Below are 20,185 nucleotides of genomic sequence, written 5' to 3' on the forward strand. Positions count from 1 at the left end.
TTTATTAATGTAGTGATAAAAAAATGAAATAGATATGAAATAGCTCCATCTTTATGCGTTGACCCACACAAAGATGAAAGCACACCATGTGGTTTATGGTGACTTTTTATAGAACAAACACATTGTCCTACACTGAGCAGTCTCGCCCTTCTCTCCTTTTTCTCTCTGCAGCAGAGGGGTGCAGCTGGATGGGGGGAAGGGGAGGTCTGCACAAAATGAGCTCAGGAGGAAAAAGAGAGACTGCTGGAGGAGTGCTCAACATTTTATCAAAAAACATCACTTTTTACCTGTGCGAAAGGAAGATGTGAAAATGATGTAATTTATAGTACGTAAAGGCCCACATTCGTGATCCTTCTTTCACATTTAAAGGCACCCTCATCAATTAGACTGTGTTTCAGTCGGTTAAGCCCAACACATAGCTTTGGCACAGCGTTGCCACTGCAAATGAGATGGTTATCTCTGGTGTAATCCAGAAAATAAGACACAGTAATGCAGTCTGCCTCTCTGGGACACCTAAAAACACAGAGTCAAAATGCACATTCCTGCTTAATTACATCTTTCTTCTTAATAAATAAATAGAACAAGAGCCATGCAACAGCTAATGTCCAGCCAATTATTTGTTGCATGTCTCACCAACCATTTAAAAAAAAAAGTAATCAGAAGCCATCTTATGGGAACTAAAGTTCAAAATGCCTAAATTGTGGACTAAATTGTAATAACCCCATGAGGGTTTATAGTACAGACTAACCACATCCCTGCGCTCCCAGTGTGCACAGCATGTTGATGAGCACCGCAGGCACACACACATGGTCACACAGCTGCTCGCCAGACAGGACACTTAAACCCAAAATTAGGCTTGTGAGAATCAAAAGCTGAGGAAGTACTTGCAGTTTTGTGGTCACTAACAAGTTTAATAAAGCAATAATTAACGTCCCCAAGCCACATAAAGAAACAGCACTAACAAACTTATTGGTGTGATGCTTAGGAGACAGACCAAACCAGTTAGCAGCTGGCAGCAAGGTTTAGATGAACTTTGACTCCATATGCTACGCATAAACATGAGAAAATAAAACAGATGTGTGGAAAAAATGAAAGAAGTTAATCAGACCCCGGCCCATGCTCGCATCAAAGATTTCAGTTGTTTGTTTCAGTTGTCTGATGTAGAGTCACTTTTATACTTTCATGTAACACATTTAATCTTGGGCATCATACACAGACGTATACTGTAAATCACTAATTTATTTATTTTATAATACAAAGAAATCAACATATTCTGCAGATGTTCATGTTCTGCTTCAATCCCGGTTTCTGGCTCCTTATTATACTCCTTATGTTATGTAAGTAACAAGAAACACATTTTTCTCTCTCTCCTCTCTCTCTCTGTGTGTCTCTCTCTCTCTCTCTCTCACGCAAACACACACACACACACACACACACACACACACACACACACACACACACACACACACACACACACACACACACACACACAGAGGCCATTGTGTGTTCTTTTTTTGGCTTATTTCTTCATCACACACAGCCAAACATCACAACACACAAAGGCGGATGCACATCAAAATGGCTGCCTTGTATTACCAACAGCAGAGCTGCACAAGGACCGGAGAGACTGTGCTGATTTACCACGTGCTGCTTCCCCTCCCCCGCTGCACATCACCTCCACTTCATCCTTTTCCTTTCCTGCTCTCCTCAGCCATGACAACAAGAATCTTACTGACTGTTCCTCCTTCATTTTTGCAGCATTTGCAATATTTTCTGTTATTGTTTTGACCTCCAACATATTTTTTCCCCCAATTATATCCGTCTCTTTCTCTCACTAAGCCCACGTCTGTGACTGCAGCGTGCTACGAAGGCAACTAGGTCACTGAAAATGTAGTGCACCACACGCGAATGTCTCTGTGTGAGAGAAACTGGCAGAGACACTGTGACAGACAGGGACATTTAATGTTCTTCAGTGTAGGTTTGTGTATATATATATATATAATGTAAAAATCTCTCTCTCTCTCTCTCTCTCTCTCTCTCTATATATATATATATACATAAGAATAATTTGTTTATGTAAAGACATTTTACTTGATAGATATGAATCAGGAGGCAAAGATGCAGGGAAAGCATAGCGTATATACAGTACATAAGATATTATGTAAGTGGTAACCAAAGCACAGCATCTTTTAGAATGTAACTTGGAAAATTTCCATGGAAGGCCAGAAAATGAAAGGAAATAAGAGGCTTCTTATGAAAATAAGAAAATAATATTTTGCGTATTAAACATCTGTGAATAAATGACACAGTCAATCCAAAAAATATCTAAGTGTATTCTTTATCACTTTTTGTTCCCAGGCTGACACAAGGCATTAGATATGTTGCCCATTTTTAAAACATTCTTCCATAGTGTCCTATAGTAGGTTATATGACAAATATAGCAAGGCAAATAATCAAAAGTTTTAAAAAAGAAATGTCATCAAAACAAATAAAGAGAGAAATGTTTCAACTCAGGCCAGATAAGGATGGTCTCACCTCTGAGAGTATGGTCTCTGACTCTGATTTATGCCTTGGTACTGTCCTGGTGGCGCTACGGTCAACACTCAGAGTGCTGTGACTGAAGGGTTGGGAGCATTTCATATCACTCTTCCTTGAGTCAGTGGTTCCATACACTTCATAACTGAATGTTGGTTTTAAGGTGCCAGTACCTCCTACATCTGCATATAGAGGAGGATAATATGGAATCACAGGAAGATTCCCACCGGATTTGTAAAACAGGTGTTCACGTCTCCACCTGTAGATCTTGACTGATATAATAACCACTAAACAGGTGATGAAGAGGAAGGAGACCACAGCCAAAGCCAAGACTAAGTAAAAAGTCAGGTTGTCATTGTACTCCTTGTCCTGTGTAAAGTCAGTGAACTCTGACAGCACTTCAGGGAAGCTGTCGGCCACCGCCACGTTCACAATGACTGTAGCTGAACGAGAGGGCTGCCCGTTGTCCTCCACGATAACACTCAGTCTTTGTTTGACAGCATCTTTATCAGACACTTGGCGGATGGTTCTGATCTCTCCATTCTGGAGGCCCACTTCAAACAGGGCCCTGTCTGTGGCTTTCTGCAGTTTATAGGAGAGCCAGGCATTCTGTCCAGAGTCCACATCAACAGCCACCACTTTAGTCACCAGGTAGCCCACATCTGCTGAACGAGGCACCATTTCAGCCACCATAGAGCCTCCAGTCTGGACCGGGTACAGAACCTGAGGGGGGTTATCGTTCTGGTCCTGGATCAGGATTTTCACGCTCACGTTGCTGCTGAGTGGAGGAGAACCTCCATCCTGAGCTTTTATGTGAATATTGAACTCTTTTGTTTGCTCATAGTCAAAGGAACGAACAGCAATTATCTCTCCACTCTCTGCATTGACTGAAAAATAAGATGATGCCAACATTCCATTCAGGTGGTGGTCAACGAGGAAATAGGCAACACGTGCATTGTTCCCTGCATCTTCATCACTGGCATCGACTGAGAGAAGAGACATTCCAGGTGAATTATTTTCGGAGATGAACGCAGTCAGAACAGGATGTGGAAACACTGGAGCATTGTCATTTACATCCGATATCTTTAAATGAATTGTTTTGTTCGTAGAATAAGGAGGAGAGCCTCCATCCACTGCTGTTATTGTTATATTGTACTCTGGCATTGTTTCACGGTCCAAAACGTCATCAGACATCAGACTGTAAAAATTACTTGATGAGGATTTGATTTTAAAAGGCAAATCCGCACTAATGAAACACCGAACTTGTCCATTTTTCCCCGAGTCTAAATCTTTGACATTAAGCATCGCTATAACAGTGTCTGCAGAAGAATCTTCCGGTATGGGATTGGAAACAGAAATAATATTAATGACAGGAGCGTTGTCATTCAGATCAGTCACCTCAATCAGAACCTTACTGGTGTCTGCTAACCCTCCCTTGTCCGCAGCTTCAATATCTATTTCATAGTGTTTGGTTTTTTCATAATCCAACACCCCGATCACGCTCATTTCTCCAGTATGAGCATCCATACTAAACAAGGTTGCTGCACTATCGGACTGATGGGAGAACGAGTACACCACGTCGTTGTTGGCTCCTTTGTCATTATCACTGGCACTGACGGTTAAAATAACGGTGCCTTTTGACGCGTTTTCGGGAACGCTTGCCCTGTACACGGACTGACTGAACACTGGCGCATTGTCATTTGCATCTAGAACCACGACGTTTATCTTGACAGAACCCGATTTCTGAGGATTTCCTCCATCAGATGCCGTTAACAGCAACTGATGCTCCTCCTGTATTTCTCTATCAAGCGGTGCGTGAAGAATCATTTCGATATATTTTGTGCCGTCGAGCCGTGAAACAACATTGAGTTTGAAATGATCAGTAGGGTGGAGTTTGTAGGTCTGAATTGTATTTTGCGCAACATCGGGATCTCTGGCGCTCTCAAGTGAGTAACGAGCTCCCGGTGAGGCCGATTCACTAACCTGGAAATTGTATTCCTTTTTAGAAAAAAACGGAGCGTTATCATTTATGTCAGTGATTTCCACATCAATTCGATGCAGTTCCATTGGATTTTCGAGGATGATTTGGAAATGAACAGAGCACGGAGACGTTTGCTTGCACAGTTCTTCTCTGTCTATCCTTTTAGCCACCACCAGAGTTCCCCTGTCTGCATTCAGACCAATGTACTCACTGCCGTCCTCGGTAAATATTCGAGCACGCCCAGATTTCAACCGCTTTACATCCAAGCCGAGGTCCTGAATGACGTTTCCAACAACCGATCCCGTCGCCATTTCCTCCGGTATAGAATAGCGGAACTGCCCAAAAGCCACTTCTGCGACACAAAGGCAGAGCAGCAGCGGCAACAAAAACGATTTTCGACTGGACACACAATAAGGAAATGGCAACATGACGGCAGCCGTCCAAAAGAATCCCCGAAAATTGCAGAATGACTGTGCAAAAACAGAACAAATATCTATTTGATCCGCGAGGTCTTCACTGAACGCTGCGCGACTGGAATCCGACAGGAGTGACACAAACGAAGCTTTAAGACCGCGTCCGACAGACGAGGCAGGATTTGATTTAAGAAAAGGAGAGAAATTCTACATCCTAAACAACAGCGGCACTTAGAGCCCATAATAAAAACTGCAGATATAGAAATACAAAAAAAATAATACGAAGAAATGAGATAAAAAATGATCAAAATATTGTGATAGATAAAAAATGATCAAAATATTGTGATAGATAGATAGATAGATAGATAGATAGATAGATAGATAGATAGATAGATAGATAGATAGATAATCTCTGTCCATGGTGCTGAACCACAAAATATTCTTGGTTTGAACAGAAATTCTAACCTCCAGAGGAGAGTCTGGTTCATCCAGGATGCTCTTTTCATTCTGAATCCTCTGCATGGTTCCTGTAGAACTGGGGTCCATTATCAGCACGTTCTGACTAGCAGCTCTGCCAAACTTACAGTCACTCTTTCTGGAGTCAGTGGTCCTGCACACCTCGTAGTTGTACACGTGTTGGAGAGTCCCTGTCCCCAAAGTGTCTGAGTAACGTGGTGGATAATATGGAATGACAGGCAGACTGGAGTGATACAGGATGCGAGACTGTCTCCACCTGTAGATCTTGACTGATATAATAACCACTAAACAGGTGATGAAGAGGAAGGAGACCACAGCCAAAGCCAAGACTAAGTAAAAAGTCAGGTTGTCATTGTACTCCTTGTCGTGTGCAAAGTCAGTGAACTCTGACAGCACTTCAGGGAAGCTGTCGGCCACCGCCACGTTCACAATGACTGTAGCTGAACGAGAGGGCTGCCCGTTGTCCTCCACGATGACACTCAGTCTTTGTTTGACGGCATCTTTATCAGACACTTGGCGGATGGTTCTGATCTCTCCATTCTGGAGGCCCACTTCAAACAGGGCCCTGTCTGTGGCTTTCTGCAGTTTATAGGAGAGCCAGGCATTCTGTCCAGAGTCCACATCAACAGCCACCACTTTAGTCACCAGGTAGCCCACATCTGCTGAACGAGGCACCATTTCAGCCACCATAGAGCCTCCAGTCTGGACCGGGTACAGAACCTGAGGGGGGTTATCGTTCTGGTCCTGGATCAGGATTTTCACGCTCACGTTGCTGCTGAGTGGAGGAGAACCTCCATCCTGAGCTTTGACCAGGAAGTGAAAGTCTTTGATCTGCTCGTAGTCAAAAGAGCGCACTGCATGGACGACTCCACTATCAGCACTAACGGACACATATGAGGAGACTGGAACTCCGTTAACAGAGGAATCCTCCAGGATGTAGGAAACACGAGCGTTCTGGTTCCAGTCAGCGTCTCTGGCTTTGACTGTGAATATAGAGAGACCTGGTGTGTTGTTTTCTACAATGTAGGCCTCATATGAGCTCCTCTCAAAGACAGGAGGGTTGTCATTGACATCAGAGATCTGTAAGGTGAGAGTGACGCTGCTGGAGAGGGAGGGCACTCCCTCATCAGAGCAGCTCACTGTGATGTTGTACTCTGATTCTCTCTCTCTGTCCAGCTCACTGTCTGTCATCAAGCTATAGAAACCACTGGTTGTGGACTTCATAGAAAAAGGAACGTTGTCATTTAGAACACATTGAACCTTTCCGTTTTCAGCAGAATCTGCATCTTCAATATTTATCATTGTGACAACGGTACCTGACATTGCATCTTCTGATATCACATTTGATTTGGACATTATATGAATATTTGGTTTATTGTCATTCATGTCAATTACATCTATAATCAATTTACAGTACTCAACTAGTCCCCCGTCATCACTAGCGCGAATATTAATTTGAAAACTTCGAGATTTCTCATAGTCTACATTTCCTTTAAGGCATATTTTTCCGCTCTCCTCGTTTATTTCAAATAATCCGCGGGCCTGATCTTGTATATTTGAAATGGAATATGTGATTCTACCGTTAGATCCGTGATCTGCGTCTGATGCAGTCACCGTCGACACCAGTGTTCCGACTGGCGCATTTTCTTTTATAGATGCTTTGTAAATGGGCTGCGTAAAAATGGGAGCATTATCATTAGCATCTAAAACAGTGATGAGAATCTGCATTGTTCCCGTCATCTGCGGCTCCCCTCCATCCAATGCTGTCAGAACCAGAGAAATATGTTCGTTCTTTTCGCGGTCGACGGGTTTCTTTAAGACCATCTCGACGTTCTTCGTCCCGTCCGTCTGATCGTGTAATTTTACAATAAAATTGTCAGACGGTTCGAGTTTATATGACTGCAGCCCGTTTGATCCTACATCCGGATCAATTGCACGGTCCAGAATGAATTTAGCCCCGATAACAGCTGACTCGCTGATTTTAAATTTGACGTCGTTCTTTTCGAATGACGGGGGGTTGTCATTGACATCAGTGATCTCTACAGTCACGCTGTAAAATTCCATCGGGTTTTCTAAAATGATCTGGAAATGCAGCGCACAAGGCGTCGTCTGTCCACAGAGCGCCTCTCGGTCGATCCTGTCTTTGATGAGGAGGACTCCTCTTTCGTTATTCAGCTCAATATACCCGTCACTATCTCGGGTAAACACGCGAGCCTTGCCCGATTTTAGCCTCTTAACATCTAAGCCGAAATCTCTCGCCATGTTGCCAACGACAGAGCCTTTTGACATTTCCTCGGGAATTGAATAGCTGACCTGTCCGCTCACTGAGCTGAGGGCGAAACACGAAAAAAGCAGCAGTACTTGCCCTGCCATTGTCCTGTGCAACGTCCCCATATCAAACAAGAACTGTCCGTGCTGTCTCCTGATTGCTTCCCGTTCGTGCTGCAGTTAATAAATATTCCCAAAGTGATAGTCTGTCGACTGTTCCGTCGCTCCGGTAAATCCAGTAATGCGTGCTTTCCTATGCCTTTCTTTCTCTAAAATGAAGACACGATGAGAGACACGAACCGAGTCTAACGCAGAACTGATTGGCCAACAGCGGCGCTCTGAGTTCGTGATGCGATATTGCATCTAAAAGAAAATAAACTGTCTTATTTGTCTTCTTGAAGAAACAGAATTTCAAAAGAAAGATGTTTTAAACGTGAAAATACTGTGTTGATTAACATTTCATGTGGTGGGCAAAAGAACCAGAATTACAATAATGTAAGTAAAATGACAAAACATCGTTGTCAGTGATTGTCAGCCAAACAATTATCAAACTATTGAAAACAGTGTGAACACAGCTGCTGTCTACAGAAGAAACTGTAAAGCATGAAATAAAGGGATAATGAAACAACTAACAATTTCTAACCTCTAGAGGAGAGTCTGGTTCATCCAGGATGCTCTTTTCACTCTGAATCCTCTGCATGGTTCCTGTAGAACTGGGGTCCATTATCAGCACGTTCTGACTAGCAGCTCTGCCAAACTTACAGTCACTCTTTCTGGAGTCAGTGGTCCTGCACACCTCGTAGTTGTACACGTGTTGGAGAGTCCCTGTCCCCAAAGTGTCTGAGTAACGTGGTGGATAATATGGAATGACAGGCAGACTGGAGTGATACAGGATGCGAGACTGTCTCCACCTGTAGATCTTGACTGATATAATAACCACTAAACAGGTGATGAAGAGGAAGGAGACCACAGCCAAAGCCAAGACTAAGTAAAAAGTCAGGTTGTCATTGTACTCCTTGTCGTGAGCAAAGTCAGTGAACTCTGACAGCACTTCAGGGAAGCTGTCGGCCACCGCCACGTTCACAATGACTGTAGCTGAACGAGAGGGCTGCCCGTTGTCCTCCACGATAACACTCAGTCTTTGTTTGACGGCATCTTTATCAGACACTTGGCGGATGGTTCTGATCTCTCCATTCTGGAGGCCCACTTCAAACAGGGCCCTGTCTGTGGCTTTCTGCAGTTTATAGGAGAGCCAGGCATTCTGTCCAGAGTCCACATCAACAGCCACCACTTTAGTCACCAGGTAGCCCACATCTGCTGAACGAGGCACCATTTCAGCCACCATAGAGCCTCCAGTCTGGACCGGGTACAGAACCTGAGGGGGGTTATCGTTCTGGTCCTGGATCAGGATTTTCACGCTCACGTTGCTGCTGAGTGGAGGAGAACCTCCATCCTGAGCTTTGACCAGGAAGTGAAAGTCTTTGATCTGCTCGTAGTCAAAAGAGCGCACTGCATGAACGACTCCACTATCAGCACTAACGGACACATATGAGGAGACTGGAACTCCGTTAACAGAGGAGTCCTCCAGGATGTAGGAAACACGAGCGTTCTGGTTCCAGTCAGCGTCTCTGGCTTTGACTGTGAATATAGAGAGACCTGGTGTGTTGTTTTCTACAATGTAGGCCTCATATGAGCTCCTCTCAAAGACAGGAGGGTTGTCATTGACATCAGAGATCTGTAAGGTGAGAGTGACGCTGCTGGAGAGGGAGGGCACTCCCTCATCAGAGCAGCTCACTGTGATGTTATACTCTGATTCTCTCTCTCTGTCCAGCTCACTGTCTGTTACTAGACTATAGAAATTATTTGCTGTGGTCTTCAATATGAAGGGAATATTATCAGTAATTGAACACTGAACTTTACCGTTCTCCCCTGAGTCAGGATCTTGTATATTGATCATTGTTACCACTGTTTCGGGGGCCGCGTTCTCTGATATTATAGCTGAATTAGACATAATTTTAATCGTTGGTTTATTGTCATTCACATCAACGACGTCGACAATCACTTTACAAGAATCAGTGAGTCCTCCGTTATCCACTGCCCGTACATTAATTTGATACATTCGTTTTTTCTCATAGTCTAAATGCCCCGTGAGTTGGACCTCGCCATTGTCTTCATTTACTTCAAACATGCGTCTGACGTCATTCAGTGTATTTGTAATCGAATACGTTATTTTACTGTTTAAGCCATGATCATTATCTGATGCACTGACAGTAGTCACAATCGTTCCTTTTGCAGCATTTTCAGCGATGGTACCTTTATACACCGGTTGTGTAAAAACAGGAGCGTTATCATTTGCGTCTAACACCGTGATGAGAATCTGCATCGTGCCCGACATCTGCGGCTCTCCTCCGTCTACAGCAGTCAACGCCAGAGACACAATTTCATTTTCCTCTCGGTCCAGGGGTTTCTGCAAGACCATTTCAACATTTTTCGTTCCATCAGCCTGATTGTGAAGTTTAAGTACGAAATGATCGCTCGGTTTGAGGACGTAGCCCTGGAGACTGTTCGTGCCAGCATCTAAATCAACTGCCCGGTCGAGAACGAATTTGGCCCCGACAACAGCAGACTCACTGATCTTAAATTTGATCTCACTTTTTTCAAAAAAGGGCGCATTATCATTTATATCTGTGATTTCAACCGTTACGCTGTAAAATTCCATAGGATTCTCTAGGACGATCTGAAAATGCAGCGCACACGGCGCGACTTCACCGCACAGCGCCTCTCTGTCTATTCTCTCTTTGATAAGGAGGACGCCTCGGTCGCGGTTCAGCTCGATGTACTCCATGCTGTCACCAGAATAAACACGAGCATTTCCGAGCTTCAAACGTTTCACGTCCAAACCCAAATCCTGGGCTATGTTGCCGACGAGAGAGCCCTTTGTCATTTCCTCTGGAACTGAGTAGCTGACCTGTGCATAGACCGATCGACATGCGAGGATCGAAAGAAAGAGCAGCACTTGCCGTCTCATTGTGTCAGAATAAACCGATGAGAAACGTGTGTAACTTCCTCAAAAAGCGATCCAGAGATGCGCGATCCCGAAAAGAAAATGTGAAGAAAATAGTAATCCCCAAATTTTAGGCAAAACAGCAAGAAGCCTGGTCATGTAGCGGTACCTCCGTGAGACAATGAATACTGCCTCTGCCTGTGATACGACGAAAGACCGAGGCGGTGCTGCAGAAAATGTACTTGGGATAAAACTGACTAGGCAACAGCGGCCCAGTGAGTTCAAACATAAAAACTGCATATTATGAACGCCCAAAGAGGAAAGGCTGGAAAACTTTACTGAAACGTTAAATTTAAAAACAAACAAACCAAAAACTTCATTGATTTATGTAAAAAAAATATTCTAAAAAAATAAAATAAATATTAAGAGGAATGGTTCAAATTCCGAATAATAACTAAAGAAAGGTTGAAGACAAATAATCAATTCACAAACATGAAAAGGATCCGTGCTGCTCTCCGAGGTGCTGAAAAAAGAGGGGCCAAACGCACTGACCCAAGACAGTTTTGGTAGGAATGCAAACTAATAATAGCAACAAAATCATGTGTAAAGTGAAAACTGTCTAACCTCAAGAGGAGAGTCTGGTTCATCCAGGATGCTCTTTTCATTCTGAATCCTCTGCATGGTTCCTGTAGAACTGGGGTCCATTATCAGCACGTTCTGACTAGCAGCTCTGCCAAACTTACAGTCACTCTTTCTGGAGTCAGTGGTCCTGCACACCTCGTAGTTGTACACGTGTTGGAGAGTCCCTGTCCCCAAAGTGTCTGAGTAACGTGGTGGATAATATGGAATGACAGGCAGACTGGAGTGATACAGGATGCGAGACTGTCTCCACCTGTAGATCTTGACTGATATAATAACCACTAAACAGGTGATGAAGAGGAAGGAGACCACAGCCAAAGCCAAGACTAAGTAAAAAGTCAGGTTGTCATTGTACTCCTTGTCGTGTGCAAAGTCAGTGAACTCTGACAGCACTTCAGGGAAGCTGTCGGCCACCGCCACGTTCACAATGACTGTAGCTGAACGAGAGGGCTGCCCGTTGTCCTCCACGATAACACTCAGTCTTTGTTTGACGGCATCTTTATCAGTCACTTGGCGGATGGTTCTGATCTCTCCATTCTGGAGGCCCACTTCAAACAGGGCCCTGTCTGTGGCTTTCTGCAGTTTATAGGAGAGCCAGGCATTCTGTCCAGAGTCCACATCAACAGCCACCACTTTAGTCACCAGGTAGCCCACATCTGCTGAACGAGGCACCATTTCAGCCACCATAGAGCCTCCAGTCTGGACCGGGTACAGAACCTGAGGGGGGTTATCGTTCTGGTCCTGGATCAGGATTTTCACGCTCACGTTGCTGCTGAGTGGAGGAGAACCTCCATCCTGGGCTTTGACCAGGAAGTGAAAGTCTTTGATCTGCTCGTAGTCAAAAGAGCGCACTGCATGGACGACTCCACTATCAGCACTAACGGACACATATGAGGAGACTGGAACTCCGTTAACAGAGGAGTCCTCCAGGATGTAGGAAACACGAGCGTTCTGGTTCCAGTCAGCGTCTCTGGCTTTGACTGTGAATATAGAGAGACCTGGTGTGTTGTTTTCTACAATGTAGGCCTCATATGAGCTCCTCTCAAAGACAGGAGGGTTGTCATTGACATCAGAGATCTGTAAGGTGAGAGTGACGCTGCTGGAGAGGGAGGGCACTCCCTCATCAGAGCAGCTCACTGTGATGTTATACTCTGATTCTCTCTCCCTGTCTAACTCTCTCTCTGTTAATAAACTATAAACATTATTCGATGTAAATTTAATTTCAAATGGGATATTTTCATTTATCATACATTGCACCTTTCCATTGTTTTCAGAATCAGGGTCATTAACACTCATCAGTGCTAATACAGTTTTAAGTCCTGAATCTTCTGGTACCGAACCAGAGGATGATATCATATTTATATTAGGTTTATTGTCATTTACGTCAATAACATCAATTATTATCTTACTGGAATCTGAGAGCCCACCTGAATCAATTGCTTCAATGTCAATGCGATAATGCTTTTCTCTTTCATAGTCTATCGGACCGTTCAAGATGACATCTCCCTCGCTATTTACGTGAAATAAATTCGAGACTGGGTCCATGCTATTTGCTATGACGTAAGTGACTTCGCCATGCGAGCCTTTGTCTGCATCAGAGGCACTGACCTTCGTTATAAGCGTTCCTCTGACGGCGTTTTCTGCAATATTTGCTTTATAAACAGGTTTGGTGAATACAGGGGCATTGTCATTTACATCCAGCACAGCAACATAAATCCGCATTGTTCCAGTCATCTGCGGTTCACCTCCGTCCTCTGCTGTCAGAAGTAAAGAGATGTGCTCCTGCTTCTCTCGATCCAGCGGCTTCTGCAAAATCATTTCTACCTTTTTATCGCCATCCGACTCAGTGTGTAACTTCAAGACAAAATTGTCACTGGGTTTTAACGTGTATCTCTGCAGCCCATTCATTCCGATATCAGGGTCGATCGCTTTCTCCAGCATGAACTTCGAGCCAACGATCGCGGATTCGCTTATCTCAAACCTTTTCTCCTCCTTCTGGAACACGGGAGCGTTGTCATTGATATCTGTAATTTCCACCGTAACTGGAAACAATTCTAATGGGTTCTCTAAAGTGACTTGGAAATGCAAAGCACAAGGCGTCGTCTGCCTGCAGAGAGCTTCGCGATCTATTTTCTCTTTAACAAGGAGGGCTCCTCTGCCTCTGTTTAGCTCCACGTACTGAACACTGTCTCCTGTGTAGATGCGCGCTTTGCCTGAATTAAGGCGTTTAACATCAATCCCCAAATCTTGTGCGATGTTTCCGACCACAGAACCTTTGTTCATTTCCTCTGGGATCGAGTAGGTGATCTGCCCGGTCCCAAATCCGAGACAAATGATGGAGAATAACAACGATACTTGCCGTCTCATTGTCCTTCCCGACATCGCTGTTTCAGCAGCGTTTTAACTGCCTTTGAACAGGAAGTAACCGTCACGCGTAAATCACAAAAGATGAGCGAACCAAGAAGAGAAAATCCAACCGTGAACTAAATCGTAATCCCTGTTTTTGGGACCGTGGTAAGAAACGTCTGGTCTCCGTGGTGCGCATTCCGTGTCTGAGTGTGCCTCACTGAAGCCAGGGCGAAGATTGGGAAAGCGCTATCATAGCAAGATACAACTCACATAGAATGGGCAACAGCGGCCCGAGGAGTTCACAGGACGAAAGTGCACGCAACGAAAGCAGGAAAAGGAATTAAAAAATATATTGAGAAATATTTATATTATTATTAAATACTCTACGAAATTGAATTAAAAAAACAGATAAAATTATTTTTTGGAATAAAGAGATATTGATTTGTGAAAAAAATGAAAATGAAAATTGAAAAGGAAAGAACAATTAAGGTTTATGGATGGTTAGATGAGGAAAATAACAATACGCAGCTGTATCACTGTCCGAGGTGCTGAAAGGCTGCTGTACCAGTGCCAAATGCTTAACATCCTAATGATGAAGAGAAATATTTACAACAGAAAATAACTCAACATGACACCAACCTCAAGAGGAGAGTCTGGTTCATCCAGGATGCTCTTTTCATTCTGAATCCTCTGCATGGTTCCTGTAGAACTGGGGTCCATTATCAGCACGTTCTGACTAGCAGCTCTGCCAAACTTACAGTCACTCTTTCTGGAGTCAGTGGTCCTGCACACCTCGTAGTTGTACACGTGTTGGAGAGTCCCTGTCCCCAAAGTGTCTGAGTAACGTGGTGGATAATATGGAATGACAGGCAGACTGGAGTGATACAGGATGCGAGACTGTCTCCACCTGTAGATCTTGACTGATATAATCACCACTAAACAGGTGATGAAGAGGAAGGAGACCACAGCCAAAGCCAAGACTAAGTAAAAAGTCAGGTTGTCATTGTACTCCTTGTCGTGTGCAAAGTCAGTGAACTCTGACAGCACTTCAGGGAAGCTGTCGGCCACCGCCACGTTCACAATGACTGTAGCTGAACGAGAGGGCTGCCCGTTGTCCTCCACGATAACACTCAGTCTTTGTTTGACGGCATCTTTATCAGACACTTGGCGGATGGTTCTGATCTCTCCATTCTGGAGGCCCACTTCAAACAGGGCCCTGTCTGTGGCTTTCTGCAGTTTATAGGAGAGCCAGGCATTCTGTCCAGAGTCCACATCAACAGCCACCACTTTAGTCACCAGGTAGCCCACATCTGCTGAACGAGGCACCATTTCAGCCACCATAGAGCCTCCAGTCTGGACCGGGTACAGAACCTGAGGGGGGTTATCATTCTGGTCCTGGATCAGGATTTTCACGCTCACGTTGCTGCTGAGTGGAGGAGAACCTCCATCCTGAGCTTTGACCAGGAAGTGAAAGTCTTTGATCTGCTCGTAGTCAAAAGAGCGCACTGCATGAACGACTCCACTATCAGCACTAACGGACACATATGAGGAGACTGGAACTCCGTTAACAGAGGAGTCCTCCAGGATGTAGGAAACACGAGCGTTCTGGTTCCAGTCAGCGTCTCTGGCTTTGACTGTGAATACAGAGAGACCTGGTGTGTTGTTTTCTACAATGTAGGCCTCATATGAGCTCCTCTCAAAGACAGGAGGGTTGTCATTGACATCAGAGATCTGTAAGGTGAGAGTGACGCTGCTGGAGAGGGAGGGCACTCCCTCATCAGAGCAGCTCACTGTGATGTTATACTGATGGGCGATCTCTCTATCCAAAGCCATCTCTGTCACTATACTATAAAATCCATTCATTGTATTTTGTATTTTGAAAGGAATGTCCTCACTAATTTGACACTTTACATATCCATTTCTGTCAGAATCAGGGTCATTTACATTTAACATCGCAATCACTGTCTCTTCTGGAGAGTCTTCCAAAACGGTCTCTGACTTAGAGAGCATTTTTATCTGAGGACTGTTGTCATTCACATCAGTAACATCAACAATAATTTTACTGGAATCAGATAGCCCGCCATTGTCTATTGCTTCAATATCGATCTGAAATAGTTTTGTTTTTTCATAATCAATTTCACCAATTAAGATGACGTCACCTGTCTTCCTGTCGATCTGAAATAATTCTGATAATCGACGCTTGCTGTTAGAAATTGCATATGATATCTCTCTATTAGAGCCCGTGTCTTTATCAGTCGCACTAACAGTTAAAATGCTTGTTCCCTTCGGCGAATTCTCGGTGATTGTTGCCTTATACACAGACTTTGTAAAAACAGGCGCGTTGTCGTTCACATCTAATACATTCACGGTTATCTGCATGGTCCCTGACATCCTCGGCTGTCCACCGTCTAGAGCAGATAAAAACATTATTATTTGTTCCCTGTGCTCTCGATCTAGAGGCTTCTGCAGAACCATTTCGACCTTTTTTCCTCCGTCTGCTTGATTTTCATACTTCAGTGCAAAATTGTCCGTCGGCTTCAGCGAATAGCTCTGCAGACCGTTTGTACCGATGTCCGCGTCCAGTGCTTTCTCCAGCACAAATTTAGATCCAGTCACAGCCGATTCGCTGATTTCAATGAGTTTTTCGTTCGACGCAAAGCTGGGGGCATTGTCGTTTATATCTGTGATCTCAATCGTGATGCGAAACAGTTCCATAGGATTTTCTAAAATCATCTGCAAATGCAAAGCACAGGGCGTCGTTTCTCCACACAGCGCTTCTCTGTCTATCCGCTCTTTGATCAGGAGGACACCTCTGCCTCTATCCAGCTCGATATATTCCGCAGTATCTCCAGAATGAATCCGAGCTCGACCCGTTTGGAGTCTTTTCAAGTCCAAACCAAGATCCTGGGCTAAATTACACACCAACGAACCTTTCTCCATTTCCTCGGGAATGGAGTAACTGACCTGCCCGCGCGCCGAGGGGAGAAAAAGGACGACGATGAACAACAGTACTTGCCGTCTCATTGTTTCCTCGGCGAAACTCGCTGTCCAATAAGCCCAAAAGTATTCCTGATAAAGATCCTTGAAATGCGACCGAGGGTATAATTAAAGAACAGAACCAACACTAAAAAGCACAGCTTCAGGTCCCAACAGTTCTTCACGAGAACGAACGCGAGCAATTACTGTTTTTTATTGTGTCTGACGACACAATCTGAAGGGTTGGAACAGCTTCCAGTCCTCCCCTGAAAATCCACACTCGGGCCAATAGCGGCCCTCACTGTCCAACACACCAAACAGCAGAATTTGTATTATCTTTATCATTATTCAGACAGAATGAGAAAACAAAGTGAATTCGTTAAAATATTTAATTTCAAACTAATATAAGAGATTATCAACAAAAAAATTGATAAATACGAAACTATGACTGCAAATAAGATTATGTCAAAATTTAGAAACATGTAGCAGGAAAAATTTTGAAATGTAACAATGTGGAATGTAAGATTTATGACAAAACACAGGATCAACAACCACAGAGACAACCATAAACAAATACAAAAAAATGTAACCCCTCAGTAATTTTTACTTTAAACAATATTACATGACACCAACCTCTAGAGGAGAGTCTGGTTCATCCAGGATGCTCTTTTCACTCTGAATCCTCTGCATGGTTCCTGTAGAACTGGGGTCCATTATCAGCACGTTCTGACTAGCAGCTCTGCCAAACTTACAGTCACTCTTTCTGGAGTCAGTGGTCCTGCACACCTCGTAGTTGTACACGTGTTGGAGAGTCCCTGTCCCCAAAGTGTCTGAGTAACGTGGTGGATAATATGGAATGACAGGCAGACTGGAGTGATACAGGATGCGAGACTGTCTCCACCTGTAGATCTTGACTGATATAATAACCACTAAACAGGTGATGAAGAGGAAGGAGACCACAGCCAAAGCCAAGACTAAGTAAAAAGTCAGGTTGTCATTGTACTCCTTGTCGTGTGCAAAGTCAGTGAACTCTGACAGCACTTCAGGGAAGCTGTCGGCCACCGCCACGTTCACAATGACTGTAGCTGAACGAGAGGGCTGCCCGTTGTCCTCCACGATGACACTCAGTCTTTGTTTGACGGCATCTTTATCAGTCACTTGGCGGATGGTTCTGATCTCTCCATTCTGGAGGCCCACTTCAAACAGGGCCCTGTCTGTGGCTTTCTGCAGTTTATAGGAGAGCCAGGCATTCTGTCCAGAGTCCACATCAACAGCCACCACTTTAGTCACCAGGTAGCCCACATCTGCTGAACGAGGCACCATTTCAGCCACCATAGAGCCTCCAGTCTGGACCGGGTACAGAACCTGAGGGGGGTTATCGTTCTGGTCCTGGATCAGGATTTTCACGCTCACGTTGCTGCTGAGTGGAGGAGAACCTCCATCCTGGGCTTTGACCAGGAAGTGAAAGTCTTTGATCTGCTCGTAGTCAAAAGAGCGCACTGCATGGACGACTCCACTATCAGCACTAACGGACACATATGAGGAGACTGGAACTCCGTTAACAGAGGAGTCCTCCAGGATGTAGGAAACACGAGCGTTCTGGTTCCAGTCAGCGTCTCTGGCTTTGACTGTGAATACAGAGAGACCTGGTGTGTTGTTTTCTACAATGTAGGCCTCATATGAGCTCCTCTCAAAGACAGGAGGGTTGTCATTGACATCAGAGATCTGTAAGGTGAGAGTGACGCTGCTGGAGAGGGAGGGCACTCCCTCATCAGAGCAGCTCACTGTGATGTTATACTCTGATTCTCTCTCTCTGTCTAACATTACATCTGTGATTAAAGTATAAAATCCATTCGATGTAGTTTGTATTTTAAAGGGAATGTCATTCTCTATATTACACCGTACTTGTCCATTGTTTTCGGAATCAGGATCTTTTACACTTAACATAGCAACGACTGTGTTTGGAGCAGAATTCTCTGAGAGAGATTCAGATTTAGAAACTATTTTTATGTGAGGATTGTTGTCATTGATATCAATGACATCTATTATTACTTTAGCGGAATCAGAGAGTCCTCCTGTGTCTACAACTTCAATATCAAGCTGATAGTTCTTTGCTTTCTCATAATCTATTTCACCAGCTAATATGATTTTACCAGTCGTTGTATTAATCTGAAAAAGATCAGACAAAACGCGGTTGTTCGACGATATTAAATATGATACTAAGGCATTCGAGCCGATGTCCTTATCAGACGCAGCTACTGAGATGATGCTGGTACCTTTCGGGGAGTTTTCCTGTATTTTTGCTCTGTATAGCGCTTTAGCAAATGTAGGTGCGTTGTCATTCGCGTCCAAGACGCTGACAAAAATCTGCATCGTCCCTGACATCTGCGGCTCTCCTCCATCTACAGCAGTCAACAGCAGAGAAATGCGGTCCTGTTTTTCTCGGTCTAAAGGCTTTTGAAGAACCATCTCGACCTTTTTACTTCCGTCTGCTTGATTCTCTAGTTTCAACATGAAATTATCAGTCGGAGAAAGGGCGTAGCTTTGCAGTCCATTAGTCCCAATATCAGCATCGATAGCTCTGTCTAAAACAAATTTTGAACCTACCACAGCTGACTCGCTAATTTCAAAGCGTTTTTCTGCATTTGTAAAAGTAGGGGCGTTATCGTTTATATCAGTGATCTCGACCGTAACACGGAAGAATTCCATCGGACTTTCCAGAATCAACTGAAAATGTAACGCACAAGGTGTCGTCTCCCCACACAGAGCCTCTCTGTCTATCCTCTCTTGGATGAGGAGCACTCCTCTCTCTTTATTCAGCCCGATGTATTCCGCGCTTGTTCCGGTATAAACTCGAGCTCTACCTGCTTTAAGTCTTGTAATGTCTAAACCTAAATCGTGCGCTATGTTACCAACCACAGATCCTTTTATCATTTCTTCGGGAATCACATAGCTGACCTGACCAAACGCGCACTGCAGAGAGAAGAGCGAGATAAACAGCAGTACTTGCCGTTCCATTGTTCTATCGGAGGTCTCGTCAGACATCTTTCAATGAAAAGCGTAATCCGAATCCAGTCAATGGAATGAGAATAAGTCAAAATACAGCCCGAGATTCAAATATCCATGGTAGAAAACATCGAGTAAACCGTAAAAGTGCTGCTCCTGATGATTCACAGCCACACTGACTGTTCTGTCGTTGATTATGGCGTTACAAGAACACGAATGGGCAAGACAGAGAGGACAGCTAAGGACTGCACGAATATTTACACGCTTTCCAACAGCGACCCTTTGAGTTGAAAGTACAGATTACAACATACAAATATAATGAACGTGGTGAATGCAAATTGATAGATCAATATTTAACTGCTGGTGAGACACTCATAATAGATCTGGCAAGCACTTCAATATTAAATCATAAAATAATTCATTAGAACCAGTATTTTTTCCCTTCTACTAAAATAACATTAAATTCTGCTATAAAATTTGGGTTATCACAGAGAAAAATGAAAAAAATATACAAGAAAAAAAAATTGACATAAAAGG

At 44.0% G+C, this 20,185-nt stretch overlaps 3 protein-coding genes across 9 annotated transcripts in view; all 3 read right to left on the reverse strand.

Moving 5' to 3' along the window:
- The window catches only part of LOC101063628 (protocadherin beta-16-like), a 133,834-nt gene that overhangs the window by 3,321 nt on the left and 110,328 nt on the right, over positions 1-20,185 (reverse strand). For 2 of the 7 annotated variants that reach the window (XM_029847731.1, XM_029847730.1), the window contains exon 1: positions 14,306-16,715. The exons of 3 other annotated variants lie outside the window; for them this stretch is intronic. In XM_029847731.1, the coding sequence (XP_029703591.1) occupies positions 14,306-16,690 (2,385 nt within the window). In that variant the 5' untranslated portion in view covers positions 16,691-16,715. Of the gene's footprint in view, positions 1-8,317; positions 10,888-14,305; positions 16,716-20,185 lie in introns of those variants that run through there. 2 more of the 7 variants (XM_011610563.2, XM_029847732.1) reach the window with 2 other exon arrangements.
- On the reverse strand, positions 11,261-13,981 carry LOC105417361 (protocadherin beta-16-like). The gene has a single exon (XM_029847746.1). The coding sequence runs from the start codon at positions 13,697-13,699 to the stop codon at positions 11,276-11,278; it is 2,424 nt and encodes an 807-aa protein (XP_029703606.1). The 5' UTR covers positions 13,700-13,981; the 3' UTR covers positions 11,261-11,275.
- LOC115252467 (protocadherin beta-16-like) lies at positions 17,238-19,958 on the reverse strand. Its single transcript, XM_029847744.1, has one exon. It carries the CDS (start codon positions 19,685-19,687, stop codon positions 17,261-17,263), a length of 2,427 nt encoding a protein of 808 aa, XP_029703604.1. The 5' UTR covers positions 19,688-19,958; the 3' UTR covers positions 17,238-17,260.

The sequence above is a fragment of the Takifugu rubripes genome, chromosome 14, assembly GCF_901000725.2.
Source record: "Takifugu rubripes chromosome 14, fTakRub1.2, whole genome shotgun sequence".
NCBI classification, from domain to species: domain Eukaryota; kingdom Metazoa; phylum Chordata; class Actinopteri; order Tetraodontiformes; family Tetraodontidae; genus Takifugu; species Takifugu rubripes.

Coding starts and splice junctions, on each gene's coding strand:
- LOC105417361 (XM_029847746.1), bottom strand. CDS start 13,699: ATGTCGGGAAGGACAATGAGACGGCAAGTATCGTTGTTATTCTCCATC.
- LOC115252467 (XM_029847744.1), bottom strand. CDS start 19,687: ATGTCTGACGAGACCTCCGATAGAACAATGGAACGGCAAGTACTGCTG.